Genomic DNA, 27,849 nt, shown 5'->3' with positions numbered 1-27,849 from the left:
CCTTAACTAATAAATAAAAGTTTTCATTTAACAAATAAGATAAAACTGAGACAACAAAAACGTGACTGTTTTATTTTAAAGTAACACAATTGAGCAATTCCCGCAGACAGGAAGTTAAACATCGACTTTCATCCCATATGAGTCACGCTGTGACACCTTCACCGGAAGTGATGCAAGGTGCTCATTATCATAATATATATACTGATGTCATCGCCTCGCTCCTCCGCCAATCAGAGCGTTTCACTTTCACCACCTGCTAGGAACTGAATTCCATCATTCCAGGCATTCCTGCCCTCCCTCCCTTCCTCCCTCCCCCCTCCTCCTCTCCTTTCCCTCTTCCTCGTTTAGCTCCAGCCAAGACTGTCTCGACTGTTCTGCCACCATTGTCTTTCCTCGTTCCCGTGGCGTTATTTTTGTAGGATATTTATCTGCCCTCGTGCCTCAACTTTCCTGCGTGGACGTTGCCACGCGCGGAGCTTCTGAAAGTGGCGCTTGAAGCTGGTCGGTTCTCAAGACCCACGATCGGTTCGGGTATTTCTGAAGAAAGTTTTTAAAAGTATGTTGCTAATTTGGTCAGTTTGTGTGAAATATTGTCAGTTTAATTGAAGATTGCGCCAAGGACCGATTTAAGACGGCAACAGAATTTAAAAAACCCTGCTCGGCCGCGCACTTAACATCCACTAATCGGCGTCCTGTAGCACGGCTACGCTATAAAACTTCTCCAAATTAAAGCCTGCGTTTTGTTTATGACACGATAATCACGTAATTAGCCAGGCTTATGTCTGTTACCGGGCCTACATTCAGACGCACTTGTTATGGTTTCTTTTAAGCGTCACATTAATGGTTTTGCGCGCATGGTGTCAAACGCGTTGTTGTGTTGTGACAGGTTTCAGGAGATCTGCGACGAAATGTTGGCAGTTTTATCTGCAGCCATAACACCAACTCAAGGAAAGGTATTCCAAGAATGTAGGATTAAAAGGAATTTCATACGTAATACACGTGAGACATGCCCTCATTCACAGGATATTGTTATGATTTTACAGGGAACATTTTTGGCAAGTGTTAGATTTTCCTTTTCCAGGACGTGTCACTCAGAAACGTTCAGAAACAGCAGCAGTGGCAGGTACAGAGGCAGCTGCCATGCAATAGTGCCACGTTAAAAATATGAAATAGAAAGGAGTATAAAAGGTGGCCATAGAAATCTTCACAAAACAGTCTTATTCCTGTGTCTAATCAGTTCACAGAAGCATTTTTGTTTGTTTTAAACCATTTTGTTCAGGAATGTTTTCAATATTTTTGATCTTCCAAAAAAGATGTGATTTACTTGTGATGTCTTTTTATTGGATGTGCATCACCATACACTAAAACATAAAGTATACATGTCTTAAGGTTTTAGGTATCAAAATGTAGGATAGTTTTGCTTGTACCTTCTTCTGATACCCAAACTCTCTGATCCACAGGCGCTCCAGCATGGAGACACCGCTGGATGTTCTCTCGAGAGCGGCGTCATTTGTTCATGCAAATGAGGAAGATGGTACGTTTGATCAAACTGCTCCCTTTGGTCTTTTGTATGTCAGCGTTAGCAAAGGCTTCTGGTTTTTCCTGTCTGCTCAGTTCGTGCAGGAGCTACAACAAAGACAAAACAATTAGTGCGAGCATGGCCGCATTGCATTAGTTGTTAACCCCGGCCCTGTTTTCTCCCGTAAAGACAATATACGTCTTTGTGCTGCGAGAGATTTAAGTAGTAAATCCAGGCCAAACACCCCCAGCTCCCACCAGCGCTGATTTTCAACCCGCTTGATGACTTGAGTCAACTTGTACTCACACAAGGTGGAGCTGGATCTACATCTCAGCCAGTTCTCCTCCTGTTTATATATTTTTCAGAACTTTTCCCCTGCACTCGTCCGTATACACCACACGTAAGGCTTCTAGCATTGCTTCTAAAGCAAATCCTCCTGACCTGTGGGCACACAGAGTAGATGTGCAGAAGTATTTCATGGAGAAGCCGAGTGTGCTGTTTTCAGCATTGCTCCTAGCAAGGCCTGTGGTCTCTTGTGACACCTAATCTAAAGTATTGTTGCAGACAAACAGGAAAAAGTATTTTTCAAACCAGGTTATGGGTGCTGTGATTGGATATGAAGTGATCTGAAATGAACAGGGAACGCTGAGTTGTTCAGAGGAAAACGGCCGGTATAAAAATTCCAATTAAGACGTGTGAATATTATAATTCACGCATACAAATTCGGTTTTCTCGTCTATTTCAGAAATATAAGAAAATGACTTGAGTTGGGGTATCCACATACTGCTTAAAATATAAATTGAGCCCTGTTAAAGGCCTTTGTTTCCAGGATTATTTGGTTCAAAGGAACTGGCTATTATCTTCGTGCACTTGTGAGTAAAGGCCAGTGGAGATCTCCTCCCTAATCCTCCTCTCACTCATTTCCCTGCAGTGTTTTTGTTTTTTTTCCTCTGCGTTGTCACTTTTTGTTGTGTGTCGTTCACCGCCTCTTTGTCCAAAGACAATGCACTTAACCTGTTTGGACAATAGCACAAGAGCTAAGCTAACCAGCCAGCTACTCCACAGAGAGGTTATGAGTCAACCAACCAGACCAGCAGCCCGTTGAGTTTTCTGTCCTGCAGTCAGTTCTTTTGCTTAAACTGATGATTGCTCCTTATGAAGTTGTCATTTACAAAATACCATGCACTGTCACACAACTGTGGATAACATTACTTTCCACTCATCTCACTTCAAAAAAACTGCCTGTTTTCGCGGAGAAATCCCAAGACTAATTCTAAGAAGTGCCTTAAGTCTGACAATTCATACTTGGTGTTACCTCGGCAGTAATTTTGGCGGTGTGGAACAGTGAACTCCACCCTTTATTTTCCTTTATTGACAACAGGTACTAGTGTGTCTCATTGTTGCAGCGTGGAGGTTCGTCGTCATAAAAGTGCTCCTCTTGAGTGGTGCGGCATTTTATTTTGTGTGTCCCTCTGTAATAGCTTTTAAATTTTGTCCTTTTTGTTTCAGTTTGTTGTCCTAATTTGAGCGTGACCTACTAGAAACAGGTTGTGCTGTGGGTGAGAGGTAATTTGACCAAGAATTCATGCCTGTGGGTGGAATCAGCTAGATTCTGGGTGTGTGTGTTTCTTTGGTCCTGGTCTGGGTTTCTCTTCCCCCCTGAACAACAAAAACTGACTGTAAAGAAGTGGATGCGGAGCACCAAGACTCTGTAACTTATATTCCCCTAATGGCTGGATCAGGTGATACTTGGAGAGAATAAATCGTGGAGGTTTTAGTAACCGCTGACACAGGTTTAGCTTCATTTGGTGTCGAGATGAACCGATGTGAGCCTGACGCACTTAAAGGAGCTAGATTGGTATCAACAGGCTAATATGTCCATGAAAATGTTTCCTTCTACATGTAATAAGGCGTCCTCTGTTGACACCACAAACACCTGTAACTGGAGTGGACTCAAACTGGTGAGTGCAGTAATCCCTCCAGCATCTTTGGAAAAAAGAAGACATGCTTGTACTATTTATACAGATTAAAAGTGATACAGTAGTGATGCAGTAGTTGGTATCGATGGCCTGAAGGCAAGTGACTCACACAGGCGTAATACTGGTTGCCAGCCTCTGTGAGAGGAGGCTGTGGAACTCTTTCCAGCGAGATTACACATGGCAAAGCCACTCCGAGCTGCACTATTCAAACATTCCCAGTCTTTCTGGTGGAAGATTAAACCCTCCCAGATGTTGTCACCGATACCCAAGGAGCAATTACTCCCGGATGTCGACTGGAGGTCGGGTCAGTCCCTGACCTCTGCAGGCTGTGTGTTCTGAGCTTCCTCAGGCGAGACGCTGAAGCCCGAGGTATTCCCACAGGCGTAGCCCTCGGTGTGTGAGCGTGAGCCCTCAGGCTGCGACTGAACAGGTGGTACGTTTGTGTAACACGGGCTGGTGAAGTGATTTCAGGAGTGATGATGTCTGTAGAAAGTGCTGCTTCGCATAAACACGTCTATTTGTGGAAAAATGCATTCTTGTTGTGCTCCGGAAAGTTTGCATGAATGGTCTTCTTCCTACTTTGCTCTGAACTGCTCAGGTTTCCATCTGTTGCTGGTTGGCTTGTGCTGTGTTGTGATCACCCTCATGAGCCGTTGGCTCCTATCAGTGTTTGTGGGTCAAGGAGTCTTCAGTTATCAATAAAGATTTTATGAGGGCCGCAACCATCTCTTGAATAACCTCCCCTGCATGAATCCTGCCATTGTTCCTGACCTGAGCCTCAGAAGAGTCATTTATTGATCCATTCATGGATTATTGGTTGGACAAGTGGATTCAGTGAGGCTCAATATCTTCCGGTTGCTTTGGAGACCAGGTCCAGAAGAGCAGCTAAATCTGGCCAGCTGATTACCAGCTCTACTTAAGATATCGTTTATTTTCTCACACTATGAAATACCGGTATTGGTTTTAGCACATTAAAAGTAACGCCATGTAATAAGCTTATGGGAGGAGACGTAGAGGCTGCATGGGAGTTGGCATGAACTGGACCTGCTGTGGGAAGCAGTAGTTGGGAGGTGTAGCGTGCAGCACTGAGCCAATTACTGTTCTCTAGCCACTCTCGCAGCCACTTGACATATTGGGATATTAGGGTTGGCTTCAGTTCTTATGTTAAGTTTCTGACCAACCAGAAAGTCAATCCTGACGGCTTAATGTCTGAACCATCATTATGGAACGCCACATTTATCCCGTCTTCTCTCCGTGTTGCTGTCATCTAAACTCCTCCCTGCCGTTTTCTTTTCCTCTTCATCCACTCCCTTCAGCAGTCGGACTTACTCTGCTGTCCACTGGTCGGAGCGCACGCATCCACGCACGCCACTGTCAGTGCTTTGTCGAGCCTCCAGTGGGAGCGAACAAAGGGGACGCTATGGTCGCCATGTCAAATGTCAAGTGTCACTTGCAAATCACAAGGTTAAATACAATTAACCCTTTGTTTTGTTCCGTACATGCAGCGTTTCTCTTTTCAGCTTTCGCCACAAAGATCTCATGCCCATAATTTCAAGCCATGCTGTGTATTCAGGCCAGCCCCCCCCCCCCCCCCCCCCCTCCTTTGTGGAAAGACCGTTGTACATTTCTAAAAAGGGTTATTGTTTAGTTAATTCTTGGAGCTGTATTTGAGTTCCATGTTATTGTTTTCGCTCCCAGTGACCTGGGAAGGGGGGGGTCACCTCTGAATTTGGGGGCTTTTACTACTGGTTCAGAACTCATGTCCTGCATTCATTCTGCGTAAATGCCACAGTTGCTGCTTCCATGGCCGCTGTGCTGTCCTGGCCAGGAAGCTGTGCTGACCACACATACTTGACATTCTTTGCTTTTTGATAGAACCCTCCATAGTTACTCAACAGGACTGCAGAGTTCTCTCAGATAAGGTTAAACAAGAACAAGTGCTGTGAGCCTTTTTGGTGGCAGATACAAATGGAACCTGTGAATATGGTCATCTGAGCGATAACTCCATGGAAGTCCGACAATATTTTAGATGCCAAATCTATCATTCAGGCACAGACAGAGGACATTGATCCGTAACTATTCTAGCACATCTCAGCTGTTACTCAGTACCAATAATATCATAGCTGGACATACGTTATCTCAGAGTTTGAGGGGATTAGCAGACGTCTTGTTATCATATGAGACAGAGAGGTGTGAATAAACATGTGTCCAGGCCAGGTCAGAGGGAGAGATGAGACCAGAAGAATAACTTAGTCTTTACAGGAAAGCAGCAGAACTGCTTTTATTTTAACAGTTTGTAAAGGAACCAAAAAAAACAAACCCAAAAGAACAACAGCATGCTGTAGCTTTTAGACGTCCCGTCCTCTGGGTTCATTTGCAGATGAAGACACTGTTGGATTGAAGGCCTGGTTGATCTTGAGCTATTATTTGGGGATATTAACAGACTTGCTATGATGACCTTTTCTGTGATGTAGATGCATTTTTATTTGGAAAATTACAGGGACATTTCCTGGTGAAAGCTTGATATCAACAAGGTAAAATATGCAACTTGTGCACAGGTCTGTCCTCTGGTTTTTGTAGTTGTGGTTTGGTTTCTGTGCGTGTAATCCTGAATCTTGCCGTGCCGGGTTTATGGAAAAAAAATCAGAATTAAATAATCAGGTTTACCAAAACTCTTTTGTCTTAATTCATTATGTCATTGTGTAAACAAAGCAACATAATCATGTTGTTTTGGTATATCGGACCCAATATAATTTATTAAGCTACTGATTAAAAAAGAAAAAAAAAGTCGACTAACTTTTTCCAATAGTCACCCCCACGGGGCTTTATCCTGCCTGTTGGTGCAGAATTTTAATGAAAAAACCATTTTAGATGACTCACCATGTGCGGTGTCCACACACACCCTCTGCCAGGAGAAGCCCAGACCTGCTGAGACACACAGGCCTGCAGGGAGCCCGTGGGCGGCGCCACCTCGTCCCCATTGATCAAAGGTGATTGACGCAGACGCATAAATAAAGGCATCGGTCGATTCGTGCTACCACGCCACACACCCTGAGTGTGTTAATGCGTCAGTCAATACTGTAACTATCTTATTTTGATTTTCAAAACACATTTTCAGTGATCACTTTGTTTAGCCAATATCCACCGTGAAACCGTAGAGCTGGTAGGATGGTTTGGCTCTAACAGCTCGCTTGTGAGGGGGGAATGTGGAATAGCTTCAGCTTGTTGTGTAATTGCTAATCTCCTTGTTTTTAACCACTCTTGCAGTGTGTTGAGCCACAATAAAGATGCTGCGTTTGAGAAAAGAGCAATTCTAACCAACCGTTTCATGCTAAGAAAGTGAGACCAGTGTTAGGATGCTAAATTATACATCTGACATCAAGCTAGTGTATGAAATAGCAAATATGTTTTAAATGTATTTAGTTTATGAGCTCATGTATGGGTTATATATCATTTTAAGCCCCAAACACAAAAATCTGGTTATTTAGAGGCCCATAATTTTAACAAGTCTTGTTTCATTAAATCATCAAACACTAACACTGCGCCACTTTTGCTGTATTAAAATGCTTTCCAAAGAATCCTTGAGCTATGACCTACAGGTAAAGTGGTCCAGGGTATCAGACACAAACCTTTTTAACACTGATTGCCACGATCAGGCGTTTCCAGCAGGGGGAGACTTTGAGCTGTGCAGTTTGGGTGCTTGGTGTTGGAGAGATTTGAACTTTCTCTGCTTTTTTTTTGCTTTTTCCTCTGAATTCCTCCAGACGTGTTTGGGCTGATGCTCCCTCTGCCTGTTTGCATCATTCTGAGCAGCACCGGATACTCTTCCAGTTGTACTGAAAGAAAACCGAGGATACATGCGGGTGTTTCCTTCTTTTGAATAAGGAGCAACTGTGAATTATGCGACCTTTTGGGCCTGACTTTTAGAATTGTTTTGTTCTGCTCAGAACTGGTGTTACAGCCACAGGCTTTAAATGTACTTTACAATGAAAAAAGAGTAAAAAGATCTGCCAGCTTCATCCTGCCTCCTAAACTTTGGCTTGGCTTCGAAATTTGCAGGGATATTGTCCAATGTTGACGTGTTCCTTCTCATTTTATGGTTTTGTGGATAAAAACCGTTAGCTGGAAAATGCACAATGTTGCTGTAAACGCCATTTAAAGGCGGAAGCACCACCACGCCCTGCTCATTATGTCCTCATTAAACAACCAGAGGAAAGCCTTTTCTGATGACAATCATATTCCCAATCTGTTTATTCTCACAGCCGCCCCATTCCTCCGGAAAACGGTACCCCGAACTAGACACCAGGGGGCAGTAGAGAACCACTGCAAAACTTTACTGACTGTTCATCTTTACAAACTCTTTTAGTTCGTTTTATGTCCTTCTGGTAACTTCATAGTCTCTTACAGTTATTGCCTATAACCTTTAAAGATTTCTTCATAAAGAAATCATGAATACATCATGTTAAATAATCCCAAAATTCCTGATTTATGTTCCCCTTGCTGCAACAACAAACCTTTCTACACTTTAGTGCCATGTGAACTATAAAATTCCCATACTATATTAACAGGGATTCACTCGGCGAATATCAGTATATAAAGCTGGCGATTTAAATAGCACCACTTCTATGTAAATTCCAGGCACGACGCGTGCGTTTGGAGCGTCTTTCTGTGGTTTATTACACCTCGCGGATCTGCATCAGTGATCTTTGTCACACTTGACACCGTCTGTTGGGGTGTCTCTCCCCCCTCTTTCCACTCTGGATGTGTTTGGAGAGGCTGATCTTGTGCGTAAAGCATCCGTGATATTCGAGGCGCTCCAGAGATTTGTGAGCATGCGCAGTGCGCCGCGGAGCCAAGCCGCGGTGGGGTGGGGGGTCACAGCGAGCCCAGCCTGCGTGTCAGTGCAGTCGACTTACAGCTGGCTGTGAGGACAACTGACGCTTCCCTGCTCTCTTGAACTCGTTTCTAAGTAATCGAAGTGGCTAAAAGTCGCCGGGACACCCGGGAATCCGCCCCGAGGGTTTTCTGTGTGCGCGGGTTGGTAGTGAGGGAAGTTGGAGGTCGGGCCTGTCGCTGTTTACCCGTCGAGAGGAGGGGAAGAAGAAGAAAAGCTGCTCGTTTTGACTACCAGACAACGAGATCAATGCTACTCACGAAAATGGACCTGTTGAACTACCAGTACCTGGACAAGATGAACAACAACATCGGCATCCTCTGCTACGAAGGTAAGCGGGCGCCTGTGGGGTGTTGGACCGGGTGGTCGTGGGCGAGTTAGCCCCAAGTTTCCAGGAGCCGAGCAGAGAAAACTCTTTGGGTGTTGGGACTCTGGCCAGGGCTGAGATTTGGTGTTCGGAGCCCAGTTTGACGTTCTTTACGTTACATTTGGTTGTCACCTACAAAAAAATGGTTACATTGACATTTAACCTAAACGAGTTTTGCCAGATTATCTATTGGATTGACGATCCTGTAGTTGTGATCAGCCTTAACCATTAACTATAACTACAGCTACAGTGGCCCCCTGACTCACTGCATTACCATTTACTCTCTAACTCTCCCAGGTTAATTATCCTTAATTTTGTTATGGCTGCAACGTGTAGATAAACCTTGTGTATTTCGTCTTCTCCCCCTTCTTCGTGATGGTGCATTGCTCCACAGTTTCTAATGAGGTGTTCTGTCATTAATGGATGTGCAGCCGCTTCAGGTCATTATGTTAAATACTCTATTAAAAGTTAGGGTTGGGATCTGTTCTGCATAATTGTAAGAGTGTATTTCTTGTGCTTTCATCCACTATCTCTGTTTAATTCTCTTGAAAATCCATTTTTGCTGAATGATCACACTTAATGTTTGGTCTTCTGTATGAGCAGAATTGTGTATTTGTGATTGTGTTGTTGAGATCCCTCTTGACCTGAGGAAGATGGCCCCAGTTGTCATGTTTCCAGTTTTAAGAATGCATTCCACTGTTCTCATTTCACTAACTGTGAAGCTCGATTAAGCGTGTCGGCAACAGCCACGGGGTCAACGTCAGTGCATCCAGCTTTCATGTGTTGTTTCATCCATCTGAACAAAATGGCACGAGTGCTGCAGGAGCAGAATTAGAAACGGTGGAAATGAATTCCTGCAGAATGACTCCAACCGGTGGTGGGCTTTTCCCTCCCTCCGTGCTGCTATGAAAGAGCCGATACGACAGGAAATGAGCAGAGACAAGAATACGAGTCCTAGTAAAGTCCTCCGTGTTCAAACATGTCCAGCAAAGACGTAGATGAAGAGCCCTGTGATAAATGTGAGCGTTCTGACTTGTGTGCACGAGTGCACATGCTGGATTACATCTGCTGACAGTATACACACACACACACACACACACACACACACACACACACACACACACACACACACACACACACACACACACGAGTGCTCACATACTGGCACTCTGTTCTGAAGCCCTGATGGGACAAACGCAGACAGAGTGACTCATATTTCTTTTGTGTACCCTGAAAATGGAAAATGCTGGATGTGTTAGTGCAAGTAGCCTATTTAAGTGTCCATTGTTTCATTAAATCATCAAACACTAACAGCGCGCCACTTTTGCTGTTTTAAAATGCTTTCCATAAAATCCTTAAGCTGTGACCTTTTGAGAAAGAAAAAAAAAAAGAAGTGCATTTGGGGGATTATTTTAGGAGGATTCTGATGTGACGTTTTAATTTAACATGTCTGATTGTTACCTGTACTGATTGATTTTGACACATTTTCACATTTATTATTTCATGACATCTAAGCAGCTCCAGCTCTTCTGTTGCTAAGCGGTCCACGGTGGACGGGGAAGGCTCACTGTCTCTCCGTAGTTGTTCACCTTTGTCAACATTTCTCCTCCTTCTTCCTCTTTGTGCCGGAGATCAAAGTGACACTTCCACTTTAAAAATTCGGCTCTCTTAGGCGTTTGACACCCAGTAATACTATGGAATTAAAGGTCATGTTATGGAGAAACACAGGCAAAAATAATACATTTTCTACTTGGTAGAGATGCGTGAGGGCAAGCTTGGGCTGATCTTTATGAAATCTCTCGAGGGGGATAAAACAGGGAAGTGGAAAAAAGGTTCGCCTCCATTTGTAATCCAATCTCATCCTGATTCTAAGCTGTTTGAAGTTCTGTCAAGAGAAATAGACTTTGATCATTGCGTAGACCTAATGAGCTGAGAGCAGAGAGGGCTCAGGGATACTCCTGTCCTGCTGCCCTCCTCAAAAAGAATCTGTTGCTTGGCCAAAAAACAGAAAGTTCTCAGTTTCTGTGTTTAGATGCAGCATTCCCATTTAAACCAGAGAGAGCTTTTACACCATATTCGCATCCACAATAGAAAGGCGTGACAGGACAGCCCACAAGGCTTCGTATTCTGTCCCGATTCAGCACCTCTGATTTAATTATTGTCCTGAAAGTAAACTGCTGAGTGGTGTTAGTACGTGTAGTTTCATCTGTCTTCTAAATGAAGTCACAGAGCTGTGGAGCAGCTGTTTGGTTTCTCTTGTGCTTTGCTGTGTTGCCAGTAAGGTTAAAACTGCTCAAATATTATGTTCTTTGTCCTCAAAGCTGATATACAATGCAGATTTCTTTTCTAGTGACTGAAAAATAACGTTGTACTCAACTTTAGTTGACCTTCCCTGCTTTCAGCTAAAGATCTTGTCTCTTTGATGGTCAAGAAGGTCAAAGATCGTCCAACACCGAGCTCTTCATTCATCTCCTGGTAGCTCTTAAAGTATCCTGCGCCCTGATTGGTCGGTGTCACAGTCTCCCTTCTTTTCCTGCCATCTTCCTGTCCTGCCAAAAAGAATGATGTCACTCTTGTTACCATGGTGCACAGTGGAGCGAGTAGGAACATGCCAGAAAGTGGGAGGAGGTGGAGGCTTTGCTGAAACCACTCGCACACAGGAAGAGTGTGTGCGTGTGTGTTGGGGGGGGGGGGGGTGTTGAGTCAGGGGGGCATTTCTGGACGGCTGGGAGACGAGGTTTATTCCTAATGTAACTTTTGTCAACAAAACAGATAGGGTGTCATGTGGCGAGCAGCAGAACGTACTTGGAAGTGCTCCAAATCGGAGCAGTTGTTTGGTTTTTGAATATGGAAAAAAAATATGGGAAGCCGCTGGTAGGAAATGGAAGCTTGAGTTTGGAGGCTCAGTGTTTTGTTTGGGAAAAGTCAGACAGATACAGGAGGCCGTAGCAGTGGAAAGTCCCTGCGCTGAGGCAGAGCCAGTGGTAGTTTTCCGGACTTCCTTACTCTTCACTCCCACTCACTGGCTCCTCTGTAGGCCCTCTGTACTGGGGTCCGACTGGAGGAAGACAGAGAGATCCACACAGGCAGCAACACACTGCCCAGCCCATCCACAACTATTTCTTCCAAAACACTGTCAACCACACTTTTCTGCTTCATGCTGCAGGTTTGTGCTTCATTCAGTGTGCTGGAGCTGACAGGAAACACGCAGCACGTCAGATAACATCGAGCAGAAAACAGTGGTTTCACGCACATTTTGGCTAATGTCGGTTAAAAAGAAAAACAGGCGTTTAGGTACCTTAATGGACACGTCTCTGCACCCGTCAGGATTGAGCATCTCCTTTCTTTTCTCCTTTGTCTTCCTCTACAGGTGAAGCAGCTTTGCGGGCTGACCCCAGACTCCACTCGCTGTCCCTGTCCTCGTCTTCCTCCTCTTCTTCCTCATCACTGTCCTCGTCCTCGTCTTCTGTCTCCAGCCACAGGACGGGTCCTCCCCCCATCAGTCCCACCAAGAGGAAGCTGAGCGGAGACCTCGGGGACAGCGACATGGACGACAACGAGCATGTGGCCAAGATGAGCAGGTTATTTGCCACACAGCTGTAAGTACACATCATGTTCTTTCCTAGGGGCTAATTTCTTGAGGCGCTGAAGTCAATTTCACCAAATAATAGGTTTAAATGGAAGGTACATACAGTATTCACACAAAGAACTCACTGTTTTTAATCTAAAAAACGTATTTTTGTCCCGTGCGCACCAGTATTTCTCTTGGCCATTTGTTTGCGGGTTCCCACTTCTTCAGGCTGCACAAGCGAACTTTTCTGAGAAGTCTCTCTTCGGACTACTGAGTGCTACGCCAGTTTCAGCTGGCTCCACAGCACTCCTCAATATAGCCACAGGTTTCTGGAAGCCTGGAAATGAGGACCGCACCAGAGCAAGATTAGTCACATCTCTGGAGTTCCCACATTCCCACTTCCAGAGATTCCAGAGATTCTAGAACATTGATTGGTAGCAAACAAGTGCTGGAGCTGAGGGCAGTGGTGTCAATTAGCTTGATCCGTCTCTCGTTGGCCTGAGTCAGTCACGGGACTGCTGCCATTGCTATTTAGAGACAGACGAGGTGTTGGGCAGAGTGGGGACATTTGCCTTCGTGCCAGGGTTTCACTGGATGCTCTTTTATAATAAAAGTACAATCCGGTTTTATCTAATATCACGTTTATACCATCATTAATAATGATGTTGCTTTTGTATCATTTTCAGGCTGTACGAATGATTAAACATAAATGTTAGTCACTATAGGAGCAACCACAGGGTGCGTCTTGTGATTATCGGGGCAAAATAAGGATTAATATGAGTTGACATTTGTGCACAGTCATCTTTTTTGTGTTAAGGATGCATCTGTCATCAAGGCACCGCTGCTGGGAAAACCCAGGCAGCAAATCTGTGGCATTTTCCTGCTTTGGGGTTTATTCTCAAGCCTTTCAACTCTAGGAATATACTTCAGATTTCATGCACAATGCACTCTCTCACTCTCTCTCTCACTCTCTCACTCTCAGTGTCTCTCTGTGCCGTTGACTTGCAAGTTTATTTCACATTTCTAAAGCTTTGAGATGGGATTTTCCTAACTGGGAGCCTGTTTGCCTGAGGACCATATAAACCTTTCTTTTAATTTAATCAGCAGTTTGCTGCGAGGCTTCCACTGACAACACGACTCGCTGAATGATTTGTTGAAACCTGTGTTCAGCTCAAGGAAAGTTTTCTTCCACTTTCAAATTGCTGTGGCTGCCCAGAGTGACTACAGGGAAGTGGAGAATGATGGGTTAGTGCTGTTACGCTAAGATAAAAATAGCACGGAAAAACAACTTCCATTGTACAGAAAACACCAGGACACTTACAGTAAAATGACTTGGAAAAATGCTGGAAGAAGGCCCAAAAATGAACCCCTGAATCTCTCTGATACAGACACACACTCAAGCTCGCTCTCTCTCTCGCTCTCTCTCTCTCTCGCTCTCTCTCTCTCTCTCTGTCTGTCTGTCTCTGTCTGTCTGTCTGTCTCTGTCTCAGCTTGAATGGTTGGATAGTTGTTCTTTGTCTGGAAATTGAGGGGGATTGTTGGTGAATGTTGACACAGACACCTGACACCAGCTCACCCTGAGCTGGACTTGTAAGACAGGACCAGTGATGGCTCTGCCTAGTTGTTTTGACTTGATTACCAATTTAAGGGGGTTTCTTTAAATTTATGACTACTGTCTGCTTAAGCTGACATCCATAACATTAGCCGTGGTTTCTAAGACCTTATTTCGATGAATAGACTCAAGACCTCAAGATTTTATTCACGTAATGCGTAAAATGAATCTTACCTTCAGAACATCCTGATATGAATATTTGGAGTTATGAAGGTCATCGTCAGCTTTGACTTGGAGCTTTTAGATTTGCGTTGCACCATGTGGCTAAAGTATGTAAATTACAACTTCACAAGTGTTGCAGAATATTTTCTATTCTAATTTTTCTCCAAACTTTACAGAAAAGGTTCTTGGTTGATCCTGCAGGTAACTGATCAACAGACACTCTGGCTTCCTCTCTATAGAGTCTGTACCAAACAATGGAGGCGATTGTGTTCTTGTTTCCCAGTGTGTGGCTCTTTGTCACAGGAAGAAGAGAGTTTTCATTAAAGCGGTGAAACAGCAGACCGTTTAGGGGCGAGATGGACACATCTTCACACTCAGCGTCACAATTTTGATACTAAATTCTGTTCACATGTTGAGAGAAGGCCCCCACATGTTAGCGTAGGCTAAAGGCTACCACAGATATTCATTACATGATAAACAGAAGTGAATTATGAGGAAGTAAACACTCAGTTTTGGGACAATAATGAAATTCTATCTAACTCAAATCCAGTTTAACGACGATGCTCCGCTGCAGCCTACGAAAGCTGCAGCTGCTCTCTGCTGGGAAATTCATCACCAAGTTGTTCTCATGGAGGTTCTCCACAGGCCATATGGAAAGAGAATAAGCTTGTGAGTGTGTTGAAGTCATTGTTACCTTGTTTTACATGGAAATGTGTGTAGAGTGTGAGGGAAGTGAGGAGTTCTGTAGTCCTCTGGGAGCGGGTTCATGTTTGGACTCATTGCGATTGTTCCCAGACCTTCTCTCCAAGCGCTGATAACACATGCAGCCATCAAAAAGAGCATTTGTCTTTACCCTCAACTAACAAGAACATTTATACAAATAGATTTAGATTTCTATCAGGAATTACCGTTATTTTAATGGGATCTTTTCGATTGATATAAGTGATCTGTATCCTTGTGGTAAAACAAAGACAACTAACAACAAAAAACTGATTTATGAAGGCAGAAAGTAGATAAACATAGTGTGTGCTGGGTGTATTTATGTTGTGGGTTCTGCAGGCCTCGCAGGGCTTTGGGCCTTGTTGTAACCTGTGGTTGAGCCTTAATCCCGCGCTGCCCTTTTTTGTCTTCTCTCTAAAGCCTGATTTCTCCCAGATGTTTCCTGTGTATATCTGTCTCACTGCTCTCCCTCCTGACTTAAAAGGAGCAGGACATGAACTTTTGCCAAACCAAAGATTTGTAGCGAGGTTTTCTGTGAAGAGATTGGAGTACAGTGAGGTGAAGTAGTGGAGTCCAGCAGCTCCTGCATCTGCAACAGAAAACGGTTCACTCATCAAACTGGCAGCACATTTTAGACAACATACGTTCACGTCTTTTGCTCAGACATTTTCATTTTGTTTCGGTGCGGAGCAGCTTTTGTTTCCAGAATGTAGAATAAATATATTTAGCTCTCTCTATACGTGGTTGTTATTTTAACCTCAGGGACGGCCCAAGGGAGGGTGTTTCCTGGATTACTGCACAGCTCTGAATGATCCAAGGGGTGTCATTTTGTTGATATACTGCTCCTGTCCTTTGGACGTCACTGTTGGACCCCTGCTGTTTGAAATTAGAGGATCTTTCATGGAAAAGAGAAACTACGGGCATCAGACTCCAAACGACTGGGAACACCGTTCAAATGAATCAGTCAGTTTCTAACGAGAGTCACTGTTTGAAGACGCACTGAATCTTGTAGAGGAGCCGTTGAGTCCCAGGCTGCCCCCGAGGTGTGTTTCTGCATTGATGATCTTAATACTGATATTACTGATTGATCAGTTCTGCCTTACCTCCTTACGCCTCCTCATTTGCCTCCTCTGCCCCCTCTCTTCTGCCCCCCCCCATCCCTGTGGCCTAGCCTTCATCCCCTCTCCCCCCCCCCCCAGCTGTGACCCGAGCCATAATTGAGAGGTGAGTTAGACTGACAAAGACCCACAGGGTGGCTTTGAAGCGCCTGATCTCTGGCATGAAATTCAGTCCAGGTTTTGGTGGGCAGTCTGGCGAGGGGAAGGTGGGGGCGGCAGTAAATTCGACCTCTTCACTGTTGATTGGTTGGATTTGTTGATCCCGCTCACTGGCCCCCCCGGGTTGGGCCCCTCTTGTGCGAGGATGTGGGCATGCCTGCCATTTTGGCAGCGATCTGCAGTTGGAACAACTTCTACAACTAACTAAAGACCCAGCAGCTGGAAGAGAGGAGCCGTTTGTCTGAAAGCTAATCAGGGGATTGTTTTATTTCACAATAACAGTATTGTGTGTGTGTGTGTGTGTGTGGGGGGGGGGGGGTAGATATTGTTAGAATTAAACTTCATGGTCCCAGAAGAGAATCATTTAAACAATTGTTTCTTTACACATTTATCGAAGTTTTAGCCTCATATGTCGAGGTGAAAGCCAATGTGGAAGCATTTGTGTGTGTTTTCAGAAACTGCCAAGTCTCTGTTGGACCCCCAGGAAGTTCTCTGGGAAGGCAGGAAGACAAAAGAGGGGAGGGGGGGCGCAGGGGTATCCCCGCTAATGTAAGCTCCCGGGACAAACAGAGGAAACTAGCAACCTTGTTTTTTTTTTCTCGTAGTGAAGGTCCAGAGCATTCACGTCCCCCCCACCCCCCACCCCCCACCCCTGTGTTCCGTAAAGAACGTTACTGTGGGCTCCAGATGCTTGACCCAGCAGTCGCGTTGCTCAGCCACACGGACCTACAACTGTTTCAGCATCCAAGCCAATCTTTAAATGGCCTCGGCAGCGTTTTCATCCTGCAGTTGGTTGTCGCCTTCTTGGGGGGAGAATGAGTGTGTGCTTGGAGAAGATGGTGTTAGAGAAGAGACAAGCGAGACTTCCAGGGAGGAGGTCCAGTAAATCCTGCTCCCTGGAGCTGGGCCTCAGATTGGAGCAGTGGAGTGGACCGACAGGCAGGCTGCAACACAGTTACAGACACACACACACACACACACACACACACACACACACACACACACACACACACACACACACACTGAGCTCAAACAGAGCTACCTGTTTGTGGACGCCAGCGTGCTCAGTATCAGGCTCTTGCTTCATATCAAACATTTCCAAGCCTTTATCATCTTGGCTGGAGGGAGAAAAAAAGCCCAGAATCTGTTTAATGCTGATGTCTCTTATCCTTATCTCTTCTCTGAGTGATTAAAATGTGAGTTTTGGCAGAACAAACCCTTTTTTTTCCCCCACTTTGATATAGAAATTGCATCTCGTCTTTGACCTAAAGCACTAAGTTTATGGTTGTGTTCCAAATAGCAGAAGTCTGAACCAGAGAAGAATAAAGGATGTTCAGTTGAAGCAAATGAAATCAGTGTGTCCCCGCTGCGTATGACTGCAGGACGCATCATGTGAGCCTCGAGTCTCCCTGCGCATCAGGTTGATTTATTGATTGTGGATCTTTGAACTTTTTGCCCATTTGCTTCTGTTGAGGAAGTTTGAAGGAGCTTTTACAAAACTCTCCCCAATAATCCGAGATAAAGAGGGTGCACATGTGATCTCTGTAATAACCCATTTACAAAACGTCCTTTGTTGAACTCCTCTTTAGTTTCTCCTTCCATGTTTAAGAGCCTTTTTCACTTTTTCTGCAGCCAGTCCTTTTATTTTGAGCTCGCTCTCCCTCGCTCGTTCTCTCTTTTTCTCTCTGATTTTTCCTTGAGCTGTGTTTTATTGGCTCTAATGGAAAAGTACAGACCTGAGCTCCAAATGCCTTGCAGATATTAGCAGGGTGATACAAAGTAGAGTGCTTTACAAAGCTCAATTTATTTAAAAAAAAAAAAAACCCTCAAGGTTAAAAGCAATTTTCATGTTTTGCTGCAGGTTTTCTTCAACTTTAAGTTGAACACCCACAGACTTTTGTTTCTCTGTGTTTTAGGAAACCTAACGGAGACTACCGCAGCTCTCCCATTTCTAAGGAGCGCAGCCGGAGCCCCATCGGGGGGGTGGTGGTGCCCGGTGCTCTGGGAGTCCACAGCAACCACCTGTACGGCCACGCCCACCACCACCACCACCACCACCACCACCACCTGGTGGGTTTAGCCGGTATGGACCAGCCGCTGGCGCTCACCAAGAACAGCCTGGTGGAGTCTGCACGGAGCAGCGCGCCAATCATGGCCACGGCGCCGCACACGGTCGGCGCCGCCGAGCGCCAGCAAGTAAGCAGCGCCGGGTTCTGAGCACATTTAACATTCGCCGGCGGGACTTTGAACCCTTTGACCTTTTTGGTTCCGTAGAATCGTCCTTCCGTGATCACGTGCGCCCCGGCCAACAACCGCAACTGCAACCTGTCCCACTGTCCGGTGTCTCACAACAGCTGCTCCAGTCTGCGCAGCTACAGGAGGACGAACAGTGAGCGCACGCACACACACGCACACACACACACACACACACACACACACAGCAGACACCATTGGTGCAGCTTCATTGGCACTTTGAAAGTCTTTTCTTTCATTCTGGAGAGAAACCCCCCCTTTTGTCCCCCCTCTCATTCTTCCAGCCAACACAGCCTGTGACCCCGTGATCGAGGAACATTTCCGCCGCAGCCTTGGGAAGAACTACAAGGAGCCCGAGCCAGTGGCCACCAACTCGCTGTCCATCACCGGATCGGTGGACGACCACTTTGCCAAGGCGCTGGGCGAGACCTGGCTGCAGATCAAGAACAAGGGCAGCCCCTCGTCGACCAGCAGCAGCCCAAACTCCTCCCCCGACACTCACATGGTCACTCACAGCCACTCTCCCTCTGTGCTGTCCTGAAAGGGAGGGATTTGCCCCCGTCCCCCCGGCCCTGACCAACACCCGCTCCCCGGTCACTGCGTGTCCTCCACCAGTGTCCTCCTGCTAAAACAACCCCTCACTTTCTTCAATAACAGAACAGCCTTTTTTAGCGCTCTGCCCCGGTGACAGCAGACGGGAACCCCGAACGAGAGACGAGGGTCCCGTGTGGAGACTGGACGGGAGCGTGGAGCGGCCCCTCCCCTCTGTCATCACCTGAGCTTGTCCGGCTCAAGCCAGCGTCTCTAGGTTACATGTACATAAAGAGCGAAAGCAAATGTCTTCAATTATTCATCTTTACAGCTGTTTTGTTACAACATGCCCGACACATGGAAGCAAAACCCCCCAGAATCACCTGACTGTGCTACCAAAGAGACCCTCCACAGCTTCAAGTCATCTGCTTGTCCCCTTTTTGTCTCGTCTGTTGTCACTTTCTTCTCTCTTCTCTCCCCTCTGGGGCGGGGGCAGCTAATCCAACATCTGATCTGGACATCCCAGAATCATTTCACTTGTTTAGCAAAGGGTAAAAATAGGCAAATATGCATGTTGGGGGCGACTTTAAAGGCTGTGGGGGAAGAAATGAGCAGATGCACTCCCCAAACAACACATTTCGTTGTGTTAGGAATACTTTCCTGTAGTTTCTGGAGCACAGTCGGGTCATCGCAGCTTCAGACCTCTGCTGGGCTCCTGGAGGGGGGGGGGGGGGGGAGGGGCAGCAGCTGGACGCTAATGTGAGGAGAAGGTGTTATTGAGTTTGAACGCTCCGACTCATTGTGGATGTATGAGTGCTCCGAAAGGCTAAACTAATGCTTCTACACATGCATGTATTTTGTTTTTAATAGCTGGTATCTATTAATGTTTTAAGCATTTCAATCTTAACCACCATTAGCCTTCTCATCTGGACGTTAGTTGTTACTTGTTTATCAGTAACAGACATAGACACCATACACTCACTGCTGGGTCAGTTGTACTCGTTGTTGTTGTGGCAGTTGTGTATTTCATTTGCTTTCCATTAATATCGGTAAGGTGACGTCTGTAGCACAACAGCCTCCGGAAAGGCTGTTTTTAACCAGGAGCGCTGCGTCGCCCCTCGGGGCATTGGGCTCGTGAGGTCACGGTGGTTTTGGGATGGGAAGCCCTTGAATGTTTGAAGATGTTGATCCATCGATGGTACAGGACGCTCCAACCCATCAGCTGGACTTAACAGAGGCAGATGACCTGGAGGTGAAGCCATGGCGGCGCTAGCGTCAAACATTAAGCGTTTGTGTTCAGTTGTGTCATTGTTGCTGCAGGTTAGCGAGGCCGCTGCAGTCTGGGGAAGCCAGTCGAAACGAGCCCGGCTCCCGTGGCCATACATTCCACTGGGGAGAGCTTTGTACAGATCTCAGACTCTCTCTGGGTCTCCAGAACAACTGAAGCAGAGCTGTTTCCCAGTTCTCTGCTTCAGACAAGAGATGCAGAGAGAACACGTTTCACTTGGTTTAGAGGACAGAGTTCAGAGAAGTGGACAGGAAGTAGGTGTCCACACATTCCATCCTCAATCATCGGGTCAGGTGACGACGCACCGGCGAGTTACTGGCGTCACACAGGTGACGGCTTCAGGTCGGGGTCGATGAGGATTCTGATGCCAATGTTGGCAGAGTTCAGGAGCTGAGCTCCTGGAAGAGCAAGAGTGGTGTCGGAAGGCGCTCCAACGCCACTGGAAAGGCTTTTTAAGGTTTGGCTGCGGCCCCCCTCCTAAGATTAAGTCTATGCTGATGGAGTTTGGATGTGGCACATGCTAGAAAACACGAGGGAAAAGGGCTCCGTGTCTATTATTATTATTATTATTATTGTTATTGTTGTTGTTGTAATTCATTATCATTTCACTACCAACATGTAGGTAGGAGGGCGTCTTCGCCTGTTTTGTCTTTTCACAGCCCCTACACAGAGTAGGAAATCACTTAAATTACTTTTTTATAATAACTTTAAGACCATCATTACGCTGTGCGTAACGAATGTACAGAGAAAAAAAAATCGTAGGTATTTTTTGAGGAATTATTAATTTGTTAATGATATGTAGCTATTTAATTGTTGTTTTTTTCCTGTCCTTATATTGTAATCATTGCATTTTCTTTTTTTTTTTCTGAGGAAAAAGTTGATCTTTTTTTTTTTTTTTTTAAATCTTTTGTCTCAGTAAAGGTTCAAGTGCAGGAACACAGCAAACGTATGAAACCACAATAAGCCACTGGTGTTGGAGACAATCGCTACTTCCATTCGCTCCTGATGTTCTGTGAGCAGCAATTAACAGGACCCATCTGTGTCCCTATGATAGAACAGAGACTTTACCGCTGGTCCAGGGAGTCCTGCTGGACATTTAGCAACCTTTTATCACTGCAGTTGAGCAACTTTAAATGTTTTCTCTTCTACATTTGAGTTTCAAGGTAAAAGCTTCAAACCCTCTTAGGAAACCGGGCTCATTTCCACACATCAAGTACTTGGTTACTATTGGTTTTTTGTCCTGTTCATGTCTGCTGGGGCCATTCTTCACCTGTAATTAAGTTAATAACAAATGTAGTGGTAAAAGAAAGCAGAGTTGGACTTTACTCTGTACCACTGTTTCCAGGTCCTCTTTGAAGTGGAAGTAGCATGTACTTAGTGGTAGTAATACTCAGAACTGTTATGAATTTAAGTGTACTGAGAAAACAATGTGTGGCTCTGTCCCTCTTACTTAAAAGGTTTTGGCAGGCCACCTTTTTTGTATGTAGCCTTGATGAACAATAAAGTGCTTTTAAACCACAATCTTGTCTGCTGTGTCCCTTTTGGGGTTGTGGATCCTGTCCCAGCTGCATGTGTGTGTTTGCTACCTTGCTTCAGGGTACTTCAGCATTGTCTTCCCTGTTTCTTTCCCTGATGGGTCTTGATGGGTCTTGAACTGACAACCCTCTGCTTCTCAGCCCAGTCCTCAACAGGCTGAGCTACTGCTGCCCCCACCTCTAGGGTGGCAGTAGCTTCTTTAGCATGACAAATCTCATTTCTGGTCCTGAATGGGCGCCAACATTTAAAGCTCCACATAAGAGAGAAACGAATCCCAAATTTCACTTTATTCCATGAAACAATCCGCTCACGCTGGTAAACTACAACATGATGACTGAGGAAACGGGAATGTGCACAGAAAGAGGCTGTTGCCGTCTCGGGAGCAACAGTTGCTGGATGCACAGTAAACAGATGGAATTAGCCGACCGCAGCCTCCAGGCAGAGATGTGTTTAAGGGCTGCCATATTTCATCCCACACTTTCCCACCAGATCCCTGCGAAAGGCCGACAAATGTGTTAATGGTCGAACTGGGAGTGATGAAGTGGCGATCGAATCTGAATATGCTCCACGAGGAAGTGAGAGAGGTTGGTTCTGGCTTCAGAGGCCTCAGCGTGGGACCCCTTCAATAATGCGCTCCGTCTGGAGTGTGCGTTTCTGCTCCGAGATTCCAGGAACGTGGACGGCGTTTCCGCTGCTTCCGAGGGTTCAGTCCTCAGATGCTTTCGTCGTCGCTCATGTCCCAAATCTGAGGAAACATAAATAAGTAAAAGGGAAACTTTAGTGGTCTCCATCCCTGCTTCAAAGTGCAATCAAACATTAAACATTTCTGCACTGTGGGATTCATTTTATCCCACATTAGTACAAACCATAAGACCCATTTACTTTCCAACCAGAATTCCTACAGTCCTGGAATAAAACCAGAACGTTATTAAAACATTGGTCATGACACAGGAGTTTGACAAGAGCGACACGGTTTACAGCCCCACACGCTTGTACTTCTATCTTTGTGAGGACGTTCACGTCCCAGCTCCTGCCAACCGACCAGTCTTGGGTTTAAGGTTGAGGTTAGAATTAGGTTGAAGTCGTAAACCTCAAAGCTTCGAGATTCAAAGACATTTGTTTTCAGTTCTAAAACGTCCAGATGAAAACAGACAGACAGCCCTTTGAAGTCCAGCAGCCAAAATGTCCTCACTTTGTTAGCAGAATGAAGATTCTGGTACTCAAGAACACACACACACACACACACACACACACACACACACACACACACACACACACACACACCTTTTCACTACTGTGTCAGTAAACAACAGAGCTCTCCTCATGGCAACAGATTCTTCACATTCTCTCTCTGTAAGACGTAATTCACATACCTTTAATGCTGCCCAGAATGTCACACACACACACACACACACACACACACACACACACGATACAGCGTTGACACACACATGCTGCATTCCTCTCCATGCGCTCTCCTAGGATTTAAACGACGTGGGTTTCAGCCTGCGGGTCGATAAAATGTAACGGGCCTCTGTCGTTTCCTGCGCGCAGCCAAAAATACCTTCAGAGCGCGAGCAAACGAAAAAGTCCAACAGCTTCTAAAAAAGGAAAATAATCAGATGGATGGGTTCATGGTTACGGGCCAGATGATCCAAACGCAGAAATCAAGAGCTAATGATATAAAAAGTCGTTATTTGCTGTATTCAGTAGGAAAAACGAGCTTAATCCATCCGTTCCAAGAACGAAAATGACCTTCGGCCTGACCTTTGAACAACAATGTTTCCAAACGCGCTTGTGTGACGTTTAGATCGTCAGATGCAGCAGGAAGCCTTACGGAACCCTGCGGGGAGGGCGGCTGTCGGGTCAGTGGGACGAGCAGCCGCGATCACCTCAGTTTAAACCTTCACGTTGGATTCTGGGTCGTAATATTCGGTTGTTTTTTTTAATAATCATGAAGCCAAGCGTTGCTCCCCGTTGATTTGATCATCGGCACTTCTGGAGGCCTGTGATTGGACAGGTACGAGGCGCTTCTGCTCCGCTGCTGCGAGCATCAAAAAGACAGAGAGCAAAGAGCTCTTTGAAAACACTGGAGCCCCTCTCTGGACGGCTGCCAGCCTGCGCTGACTGTGTGTGTGTGTGTGTGTGTGTGTGTGTGTGTGTGTGGTGTGTGTGTGTGTGTGTGTGTGTGTGTGTGTGTGTGTGTGTGTGTTTTGACAAATCTTTTGTGGGAAATGAAAAGGGGGAGAGGAAAAAAGGGGGACGCTGGGGGGAGGGGGCTTATGTAACCTGAACAGCCCGCTCAAAGCGAACAGTGGAACAACTTTTGCTTGTCATTTAAACGTCCGACACTGGACACATAAACGCACCATGGCAGCACCTTAAAGGGATTGGCTGTCACACAACCAAGGAGGCTCTTTCACTTTGAAGCCGTCTTATCGCGTCAGGACCTCGAGTGGCTGTGAAATCATAAAAAACCCGAACGGTGGGTTGGCCGCTAAGCTGCATGTAATCACGCGTAGATGTGTTTGTTGGTAATCGGCTGCGCTCTGGCTCCGAACCCTGATCCGGACTAGGTGTTGATACGAGGCCTATCTGATCAGATAGAGGAGCTCTCAGCCGCGAGGTGATCCTTCCAACAGGAAACAGCCACCAGCACCAGCGCCGCCACAAACAACATGTCCGAAAGCACCCCGCTGAGTTTCCATCAGCGCACAAGTATCAACCGTACAGACGATTTACACACACGAGCACCCAGGCCCCGGGGGTGGGGGGGGTGGGGGCACAGGCCTACAGGAACACATCCTTCGTGCGGGTGGCCCCGGTGGGGATCCGGCTTCTGAAGCTATTTAACTAGGCAGCCCTGCGCAAACCGCTGATGGGCTTTGATACTAAACACACATCTGCTTTACATATTAGCACTGACACCAAAGCACCAAGTCAGGCTTTCATCTGCCTCCCTCTGATATGCAATTAGCCAACCGCGGCGAGCGGCGTGCTTCACAGAAGCTGGAGAAGGCCGTTAGGAAGAGAAGTAGGAACTCTTTTCAGGCTAAGCCTCTTTTATCCTGCTGATTCTGGGGAGTTAATGTGAGGTTTTACAAAGATAAAGGGGCTCCGCGCGCTGGTATCGCCAAGATGCGGAACACTGACCACATCTAGATCTTCTCTTTGTGCACGCGTGCCCATTAATCTGATTCATGTGATTCTCTGACAGCTGCAGCGGTGAACTACAGAACTATAGAAAACAGAAGTGACGTCGGCGCGGAGCGGAAGACGGCGAGCGCTAAAGAAGCTTTACACAACCACAACCAAGAGAAATGAACTGATCAGAATGTCAGCGCAGAGATGTGCTTCAGATCTGACTCCCCGTTTGCATCATTCAGCACGGACGGCTGGGAGGGCGCTTCCCCTCTGCTGCCCTCCTTCCGTTTCCTCCCGTCTTTTTTTCCTCTTTTGTTCTGTGTGGAAACAGCCTCATAACTGCACAATGGCCAGAATGTGTGTGTGTGTGTGTGGTACTGCCAGAGAAGGTTTTAAAGGTCGATATTTCCACACTCGCATACAAAACATAAAACTCCACACACGCACGGTGGCGACAGGCGTGAATCACGGGCATCTCCAGACGGGTGCAGACATCCTGAGGATCGGGTTTCTGGCGCGGAGGAGAAGTCAGCTGTGAAATGGCACTTTGAAGAACAAAAGGCGTTACGAAGTGGACAATCACCCGAGGGAGCAGCCTTTAACAGGAAACCTGACCCAGTAGCTGAGGGAGAGAGGAAAAGCTAGTTTATTAGTAACTTTCCTCGCCTGACTGACTTCACTTAAATGGTAGATTGACGGATCTAGTGAGAATAATGGCGAGATTTTAGTTTTCCTTGTTTCACCGTACCGTTCTGCGGGGGGGGGGGGTTAAACCGTGTGTGCAATTATGTCTATTATTGTTTGCTGAGAGCTTCCTCTGGCTTTTAATGTGGGAAGATCTTCAGAGGATGCTTATTAATAACCAGCTGCATGTTAAAAACTAGGTGGTTTTCTTGAAGTCTAAAGACTGTAGAGACGCTGCAACGTTGCCACAACAAAGAGGCTCCTTTTTAATGTTTGGGTTCGCTCGCAGCGACGGAAAAAAGGTGTCCCGACGTCACCCAGGGAGTGACTGGACTCCGAGCTGGAGCAACCATGAGGAGAAAAAGCAGCAGTTTGCAGACACGTGGACGACATGTTGACACTTCCTGGAGCTGTCGGCTAAGCATCGACTTCCAGGTTCATACATGTGCGCACCACATGGCAAACATGTGCTATTAATCTTCCATCCGGTTTCTAATGGTATCAATAAGTGACAGACCAAAACCATTTAAAATTGCTTTTGTTGTCACAGCCAGCCGCAGCGTGGAGTCCTGTTTGTGTGTTGTTAAATGACGTTTCTGGTTTTTAAACCATCCCTGAGCTGCTCTGGGGATTCGAACCCTTCACCCTGTGTTCTCAAGTTTCTTCCAGCCTTTTGGCCTCAAAACTATGCGTCCTACTAAATGATCAATAACTCCTGTTGGCATGGAGACGATCCCTTCTTGTCCTCTCGAGTTTGTGAGCATTTCAAGGTGTTACTGATCTTCCGGCTAATTCCTCCCTGCTAATAGCTGCTCATTGTTCAACAAAGCATCACAGCCTGGGTCGGAGTTTCTGTCCCCGCTCACACACATGGCAGCAGCCACCGTCAACAACACCGTCTCGAAGGTGGATTCATGACACGTTCATGTCACAGCGGGAGCCGTCCTAGCCCGGTGCTGTAGCATGTAGATGGCTAAGGTTGAGCCAAAACAAAAGCTTCCAGCAGTCAAAACAGGTGAAATAAATAGTCGCTGCTACCTGCACACACAGGTGCACGTGTCCGCCATCGCAGACGCTGAGAGGCACATGTGCATACCAGCGTGCAGCAGGGGGGGAAATGACCTCACGCGACCCGGTGGAAGTCCAAATGCTGCCACAGCACGCCGCATTCTTGGCTTCCCCTCAGACATTCCTGCACAATGTGGCGGCCATGTGCTCCGTGGCCGTCTCACCGGCGGGGAGGCAGCTTCGACCCGGGGTGAGAAGGCAAAAGGTCAAAATCCAGAGGGAGGATGAATACGTAGAGAAGGAAACAAAAAAATCAACCCTGGCTATAATCTTTTGTTGGGCAATTGTAATCAAATCTCTCCTACAGCTTAATTCACATCACAGCAAACTCTCATTCACGGAGCTTTTCCTTCTAATTTGTCTCTAACTTGCCTGTGTTCCTAAACTAAAACTCTAAAATAGTAAAAGCAGGATGGCCCCAGCAGGCTGACAGTGGGATAATAGATGTCTGCTCTAAAGTACAATGTTCAGGTCCGGTGGGAGCCAGATTTAGAGCGTCCTGCACGCTCGCGTCACTCTGTGGTGCGTTTGAGGGAATCACGGCAGCTGCAGCTTCCGGGAGCCACAATCTGTCCCCACTGAGGGCTTCGCTGCTTCGATTCAGTTGAGATGCAACTGGTTTCAGCTCCACGCTGATGGTATCTGGGCGACGTGGAGGCCTGGAGCATCGGCCTCATTTTCCACACCTCGGTCTTCAGGCGCCTGATCTGCAGCGTCCCGATTCACAAGCCTCCGTTCTCGAATCAGCTGGGAAACAAACGTCGGGCGACGGAGTCCGTGTGCGGACGCACATTACGACATTACGCGTTTCTATTTCCAGGCCATAAACCCGGCCCAGATTAGAAAATCAGAGAGCTTTACTGATCCACTGCGGTGCTCCGAATGCCTGCTGGTTCCTAAAGTTCTGTCTCTGGTTACTACGCACGATCTCATACAAGCAGAGCTTTGAGGAATATTGTTTGGCAGTAAAAACGCTCATTTAATTAAGTATTTCCAGATGAAGACGAGCGCACGGCTTGAATCCGTCGGTTAGTCTGGTCTGCAACCCACAACGTCTAAAAAGGACAACGCAGACGCTCGCCAGACAATCGAAATCTAATTAAAACCTTCCACCGGCGGAATAGTGAAGCTAAAAGTGCTCCGTGATATTGGCCTCGGTGTAGCATTAGTGGGTCATTTCTGGGGAAGGTTCCAAAGGTCTAAATGACCATTGTGTTCTCTCTCAGTTCCTCTGAGTCCCTCTC

General features: G+C 46.3%; 2 protein-coding genes across 3 annotated transcripts in view; one reads left to right on the top strand and one right to left on the bottom strand.

Annotated features, from left to right (window-relative positions):
- Positions 1-333: 333 nt before the first annotated feature.
- vgll4b (vestigial-like family member 4b) lies at positions 334-21,694 on the top strand. Of its 2 annotated transcripts, XM_057029104.1 has the most exons (6): positions 334-556; positions 1,461-1,534; positions 12,130-12,358; positions 18,018-18,297; positions 18,376-18,490; positions 18,639-21,694. In XM_057029104.1, the coding sequence occupies exons 2-6, from the start codon at positions 1,471-1,473 to the stop codon at positions 18,893-18,895; spliced, it is 945 nt and encodes a 314-aa protein (XP_056885084.1). In that variant the 5' UTR covers positions 334-556; positions 1,461-1,470; the 3' UTR covers positions 18,896-21,694. The 2 variants fall into 2 exon arrangements, with proteins under 2 accessions (XP_056885084.1, XP_056885083.1); XM_057029103.1 differs by lacking the exons at positions 334-556; positions 1,461-1,534 and adding an exon at positions 8,361-8,723.
- Positions 21,695-21,981: 287 nt separating this feature from the next.
- The window catches only part of atg7 (ATG7 autophagy related 7 homolog (S. cerevisiae)), a 29,336-nt gene continuing 23,468 nt past the window's right edge, over positions 21,982-27,849 (bottom strand). The window contains exon 19 of the mRNA XM_057029086.1: positions 21,982-22,454. Coding sequence (XP_056885066.1) covers positions 22,422-22,454 — 33 coding nt within the window. The 3' untranslated portion in view covers positions 21,982-22,421. The remainder of the gene's footprint in view (positions 22,455-27,849) is intronic.

The sequence above is a fragment of the Takifugu flavidus genome, chromosome 4 (assembly GCF_003711565.1).
Source record: "Takifugu flavidus isolate HTHZ2018 chromosome 4, ASM371156v2, whole genome shotgun sequence".
Lineage (NCBI taxonomy): Eukaryota > Metazoa > Chordata > Actinopteri > Tetraodontiformes > Tetraodontidae > Takifugu > Takifugu flavidus.
Note: the sequence above shows the minus strand (reverse complement) of the source record. Positions and strands in the feature narration are given on the sequence as shown.